The 6,838-nt window shown below is 44.4% G+C and overlaps 2 protein-coding genes across 2 annotated transcripts; both read left to right on the top strand.

Moving 5' to 3' along the window:
- Positions 1 to 287: 287 nt before the first annotated feature.
- On the top strand, positions 288 to 2,611 carry LOC119192974 (hornerin-like; the record flags this gene model as incomplete). Its single annotated transcript, XM_037446693.1, is given in 1 exon segment — positions 288 to 2,611. A coding segment is annotated over 1 exon segment (2,241 nt), but the record flags the coding sequence as incomplete, so codon positions are not given.
- Positions 2,612 to 3,178: 567 nt separating this feature from the next.
- On the top strand, positions 3,179 to 5,700 carry LOC119192973 (nuclear pore complex protein DDB_G0274915-like). Its single transcript, XM_037446692.1, has 2 exons — positions 3,179 to 3,182; positions 3,272 to 5,700. Exons 1-2 carry the CDS (start codon positions 3,179 to 3,181, stop codon positions 5,698 to 5,700), a joined length of 2,433 nt encoding a protein of 810 aa, XP_037302589.1.
- Positions 5,701 to 6,838: the final 1,138 nt, after the last annotated feature.

Below are 6,838 nucleotides of genomic sequence, written 5' to 3'. Positions count from 1 at the left end.
TCTATTATGTCATGTTTAATGCAAATTATCAGAGATTAATAAATACGTCTAGATTGTATGAAGTGATAAAATTGATTTTCGTAATTACAAAGATTTATGTCAAAACAGATGTTCGAAGCACAAAACATGTGTTACTGAATCGATAATAAATCGTTTTCGAGATCAAAGGCGCGTTTGAGCAATAGAAATGATTTAACTTACGTACGCGACACTTCTATTGTGCTTGACAAATTGTCATCTGTACAGCGTTTTAGACTGACAAATGATCACTTTCATTTTTATTTACAGGCTCATACGACTCGCAGAAATACAATGCGGAAGGCGATTACGCTGACAGCGTTAAGCATGATGATAAACTGAGCCTATTCGAGAAGCGACCTGGATCTCAAGCGAGTGGGGTGGTCATCAATCAGAACAACCAAGCAGGTTCTGCCTTCCCTGGTTTTGGTTCAGTGTCTACGGATAAGCCTCTAGCGTTCAGCACTTATAAGCCAGTGTATGGATCCAGCCAATCTGGCCAGAGCCATGGCTTTGGCTCTTTTGGATCTTCCAGTTTTGGTCAAAGTGGTCAAGGAGTCCACACGCCTTCGAAGACTCAATTTGGTCAGTCAAGCTTTGGGTCCCAACAAACTATAACTCAATTTGGTTCTCAATTCGCCCAAGGATCTAAACCTGGCTTCGGTTTTCAAACTGTTAAGCCACAGTTTGCCCTTAACCAGCCATCTCAAGACTCAAGTATTTTGCCAAGCACGGCATCTTCTTTCACGCAGTTTGGAAGTCAATCCGGCCAGCAATCAGTACAAGGTTTGGACATCCAACAAAACAAGCCTCTCGAAGGTGTTTTCAGCAAGCCTGGCACCAACAATTTTGGATCTTTGACTTCGAACTTGGGGCAAACAGGTTCATCAAATGTAGCTGAGAAAGAATACTCGCCATCGGTTAGCAACGACAGCCCAGCTCAAGGCGTGGATTATCAGAAACCACAGATTGGAATTGATTCAACCCCTGCTTTTGTTAGTGGTGTTAAGCCAGTTGGCTTTGTCTCACAGTCTCAAGGCTCCAGTGCCACTGCCTCTGCATCTGTCACCGGTTCTCAAACTAGTTTAAGCGGTTTATCTCCTCAAGTTTTAGGAGGACTTCAAGGCCCATCCAAATCGCAACAAGGTCAATATTCTCCTCAGCCATCAATACCCCAATTTGGAAGTAAACCTGTTGGTCTATCAGCTATTCTCAAACCAGCTTCTGCATATCCTCAAAACTTCGGATTAATTGGTGACAAGAAGCAGCCGCAACCAGCAGGGTTCCTAGTCGGCTCTGATGAGTCTAGTTCAGGGCAAAATTCGCAAGGCGAAGATCACTCATACCATTACAAGCAACCAGCGAAGCCGTTCAACAGCCCTTCATCAGTATCACAAGGATCGAGCCTATCAGCTGGACAAATATCGCAAACAAGCAACCAATTCTCAAGTTTTAACGCACAGTCGTCACAGAAGGAACAATCATCAGCATCCAGCAAACCTTTCGGATCAGCTTCTCACACCACAAACTCTGATGCGTACCAACCATCCCACAATGCTGTGACTCAAGCAGCAGTATCACCATTCCCTTCACCATCCCCGAGCCCAGTACCCTCATTCCCCCAGAAAGTGCCTGCTCAACAATCGTTCCAACAAGGTTCTAACAATTTCTTGGGCCAGAAACCTTCAACTCAAAAGGAGCAATCTTTGTTCGGTCAAACGAGTTCTGTTGCTTTCGTAGAAAGCCAGAAAGCCCCAATAAGTTCTCAGAATGCTCCATCGGTTCCCGCACAACAATATACAGGAGAACTGTATGAATATAACAAGCCGCAGCAAGGTATCCCAGCTCCTACCCCGAGTTCCACTCCTAGCTCATTAGGAACGTTCGGTCAGCCAAGCCAGGGGAGTTTCTCGCAAGGTTCATTAAGCTCGTCCCAGTTTGGCCAGCCCTCTTTATCTGGTAGTAAGCCAGCATCAAAGCCCCAATTTGGCTTTGGTCAAAGCAGCCAATCAGGTTCATATTTTGGCAACAAGCAGCAAGGTTTTCAATCTCAATTTAACACACAAAATGTACATGGATCGCAAAGTCAGTTTGGTGCTCAACCATTAAAACCCTTCGGATCCCAGTTTGGTAACCAAGGGCTAAAGCCTCAATTTGGATCACAGTCGTCACAGGGCAGCTTTTCACAAACTCAGCCTTTAAAGCCTTTTGGTAGTAATTCGCAATTTGGCGTCTCAGGAACTAAACCTCAATTCGGCCAGGGGTCCCAATCTTTCCAAGGTAGTAGCTTCCAACAGTCTACTCAGCAATCTTCTCAGGGTAACAAGGCCACAAACATTTACTTACCACCTATTAGCATAACTTCGTCTTTGGGTATCCTAGGATCAAAACCTCAAGTTGGTCAAGGATCTCAATCTTCACAAAGAAGCGTTCAGCAGTCTACACAGTCCAGTCAGTCTGTGACGCAACAGGCTCAAGAATCCCATACACAATTAGGTTCGGGAGCCTAGCAAACCTTTCGGTGTAGCATCTCAGATTGGTAGCCAAAACAAGCCTCAAGTCAGCCAAGTGTTCCAAGCTTCACAGGGCTCATTCCAACAGACCAATCAACAAACAGTGGGTTCTGCACAAGGACAGGGCTCTCAATCGCAGTTTGGCATTCAGTCTTACAAACCATTCGGATCCCAATTCGGTACTCAGGGAACAAAGCCTCAGTCCATTTCGATACCACAGAAGTCCCAGGGAAGCTTATTCCAATCGCAGACAACTTCTCAGACTATAGGCACGCAGCAATCAGGCCAGGGTACTTTGTCTCAGTTTGGAAGTCAGTCATCAAAACCATTCGGTTCTTCTCAATTCGGAGTCCAAAATTCTAAGCCCCAGTTTGCTCAACCACAAAGTACATCTCAGGGAAGTTCCCTAACCCAGACCCAAGTGTCTCAACAGACAGTTGGTTCCCAGCAACAATCCGCTTTTGAAGCTCAAAATCAGTTTGCTTCTCAATCTAACAAACCTTTTGGCTCACAGTTTGGCTCTCAGGGAGCTAAACCTCAATTGGGTCAGGTGTCACAAACCCACGGCAGCTCTATCTCTCAGACTCAAATAACACAGCAGACTATCGGGTCTGCGTTCGACAAACAACAACAAACGAAGCCTGATAATGTGTACCTTCCCTCAAAGCCTTCGACCGTAACACCCCAATTCGGAGTTCAGGAATCTAAGCCCCAATTTGGACAGGTGCCTTCCTCCCAAGGTAGTACCTTCCAGCAGTCTACTCAGAGCGTCCAACAAACTGTCGGTTCTCTAGGTTTATCTGGTGGTCAACCATCCAAGCCTTTCGGTACTACAACCCAATTTGGTGTCAAGCCTCAAGGCAGTTCGTTCACTCAAACTCAGACAGCTCAAAACTCAGCGAGCACACAACAGCAGTCAGGACAAGATTCTCAGATATTTGGTTCCCAACCATCTAAGCCGTTCAGTTCGCCTCAATTCGGTGCTCAAGGAGTGAAACCCCAAGGCAGTGCCTTTGGGCAGAGTCAAACCTCGCAACAAACTGTCAGCTCTGTAACTCAACAGCAATCAGGTCAAGACTCTCAAGTTTTCGGTTCTCAACCAACTAAGCCTTTTGGCTCATCCCAATTCGGCGTTCAGGGAGTGAAACCTCAAGGTAGCTCTTTCACTCAGACTCAGACTTCTCACCAGATCGATAGCACTGTAACTCAACAGCAGTCAGGTCAAGGCTCTCAGATCTTAGGGTCTCAACCAACTAAGCCTTTAGGTTCATCTCAATTCGGTGTTCAGGGAGTGAAACCTCAAGGCAGTACTTTCGGCCAGAGTCAGACATCTCAACAGATTGACAGTATTGAAATTCAACAGCAGTCGGGTCTAGGCTCTCAGGTTTTCGGTTCCCAACCATCTAAGCCGTTCGGTTCAACGCAATTTGGTGTTCAGGGAGTGAAACCTCAAGGCAGCGCCTTTGGCCAAAGTCAGACATCGCAACAAACTGTGGGTTCTATAACTCTACAGCAGTCGGGTCAAGGCTCTCAAGTTTTCGATTCTCAACCGTCTAAGCCTTTTGGTTCATCGCAATTCAGTGTCCAGGGGGCAAAGCCTCAAGATAGCTCTTTAACCCAGACTCAGACTATTCAGCAGGTGGACAGCACCGTGATTCAACAGCAGACAGGTCAGGGCTCACAGATATTAGGCTCTAAACCATCTAAGCCTTTTGGCTCATCACAATTCGGCATCCAGGGAGTAAAACCTCAAGGCAGCGCCTTTGGCCAAAGTCAGACATCGCAACAAACTGTGGGTTCTATAGCTCAACAGCAGTCGGGTCAAAGCTCTCAAATTTTCGGTTCTCAACCGTCTAAGCCTTTTGGTACATCACAGTTCGGTGTCCAAGGAAACAAGCCTCAATTTGGACAAGTGCCGCAATCGTCTCAAGGAAGCTCTCTCACGCAGACGCAAACAACACATCAAACTGTAGGTAGTGTGATTGGACCTCAGCAACAGCCAGGTTCTCAGACACAGTTCGGAAGTCAAACTTACAAGCCGTTTGGTGCTTCTCAAGTTGCACAGGGCTCGAAACCTCAACTCGGGCTCACGCAGACTACACAGCAAAGTGCTTTCAGCCAATCGCAATTCAGCCAGCAGTCTTCATATAACAAATTCAGCCAGTCGAAACCATTCATCACTTCATCCCCAGCTCCATTCGGTTCTGTATTCGGCACAAATCCCACCAAAACTGAATATGGTTCTAATGCTCAGAAGACTGAAAGTAGCTCTGGATCGAGTGTATCTCAGTTAGGGAGTCAGTTTGGACAGTCATCCAGTCAAGGATCTTCACAGTTTGGTGCTCAAGCATTCAAGCCTTTCTCCACTTCGCACCATCAAGAATCTAAACCCCAATTCGGTGCTCCATCGAAGCCTGCGTTCGGACAAAGCTCGACCACTTATGCGCCTTTCACCAACAATCAGAACTCCCAGAGTCAGTTCGGATATCAGTACAAACACCCAGTAAATGCTTTCGGTAAATATCAGCCTAAACCACTGTTCGGCCAAACTGGATTTACAGGTTTCAGTAGTTCTCAGGCGTCTAGCTCGGCGTCTTCTTTCCCGCAAGATTTCAAAGGGACGCTTTTTGGTAGCCAACCGTTCAGACCTTTTGGGTCACAAATCCAGCCTATCAAGAGTCAGTTCGGTCAACCAACGTCATCTGCCAGCGCCTTTGCCTCAAGTTCCTCAACACCCTCCTTGCTATCTGGATCTAAATTTAGTCTCCAGCCATTCAAAACTTCGTCTTCAGTATTCCCAACAGCTCAACCAGCTTTCGGGCAATCGACTACACCTTTAAGCCAAGAGGATTCTGGAACACAGGCTACAAGCCTATCTTCTGTGCAAGGTGCCAATTTCGGAGTCCAAAAGCCATTCGGTAGTGGAATCTCTCAGGCCTCCACTCCTCAGCCCTTGGGTTCTAAACCAGATGTTGGCTTCGGGAAGCCGTGTTGCCAAGCAAACAAGTTCAGTCAAAGTACAACAGCTGTACCATCTTTTGGCGTCTCCTCAACACCAAGTACCCTCTCAACTCCGCATGATGCGCAGGGAAGTGCGCATAAAACCGAAGACTTCAAAGGACCAAAGCAACCGCAAGGGTTTGATGAGAAAACTGGGTATTATTACTAGTACCTTAGACTGTACAAATAAATCAAAAGACGTGATGTGAAACATATATTTAAGTGTTTACGTAATTTTAAGTGTAAAATAAAGATGATCGTAAAAAAAATATAGAGGAATACACGTTACATGTGTTTTCCTAGGTAGTTCGATTTACATATTTTTCCATACCTTAATGTTGACTTTTTCTAACCGACTACATAATGAAATGTTAAATAGTTTTTTTGATCCCAAGTAAAGAACATAAATTCTAGATACAATTTGATAGGTATCTTATTAATGTCAGCGCAATATTCTGTGAAATAAATTATCGATTTGTAAATAAACTACACTGCCAATGTGAATGTTATGTTTTTTAATTCTATAACCTATAACACAATCCTGTAATACTTCTTATTTGTTCGGAAAATAATTAAGAAGTATTTAAGTATCACCTATTTAGATCGACTGGTAGGAATACCAAAACGAGGTAAAAGGTTTCCTTCTAAAGTTAAACGACTTTATACGTAAACCGGTAATCGGTACACTTATTATTTAATTATGTACAGGGCCCTTATTCTGTATGATAGTGTAAACGCGTAACGCGGCCGTGTCATGTTATCTTCGAGAAATGTGCGTGGAATGGTATTCTGTAAATCAAATTTCTATCGTCCTAAACATGACGCGTTGTGTTACGTGCTTGTTAAGCACAGGGGCATGATTCTCTACGACAATGTCGAACTTGTAACACGGCGTGTTTCGTTAACTTCGTGTTATGACTGTGTAAGAGTATTCTGGATGCTAATTTGACATTTCATGAACACGATGAGGTGTGACACATCCGCCTTACGGGCATGTTACGAATTGTCAAAATAACGTGCGGCAATCCAGCGCGTCTATGCGCGTTTAGACAAATTAATTATTTAGATACAACGACTGTATAATTTCTATTGACGATAGTATCCTCTTTACATCGTGAAAACTCAAATATAATATTCTACCTTATCAGAAACAAAACAAACATAAATCCTAAATGATCGAATTAATATTCAAACCTATGTTTTTTGTATCTTGATGGTCAAATTTGTGTTATGGGCTCAGCGGTGAAAAATAAGCTACTTTACTACTGGCAACCCGACTTTTGACAACAATTGAGGTCAATCAAGTT

This window comes from Manduca sexta, unplaced genomic scaffold, assembly GCF_014839805.1.
Source record: "Manduca sexta isolate Smith_Timp_Sample1 unplaced genomic scaffold, JHU_Msex_v1.0 HiC_scaffold_3456, whole genome shotgun sequence".
Lineage (NCBI taxonomy): Eukaryota > Metazoa > Arthropoda > Insecta > Lepidoptera > Sphingidae > Manduca > Manduca sexta.
This window is presented reverse-complemented; position numbering and strand designations above follow the sequence as displayed.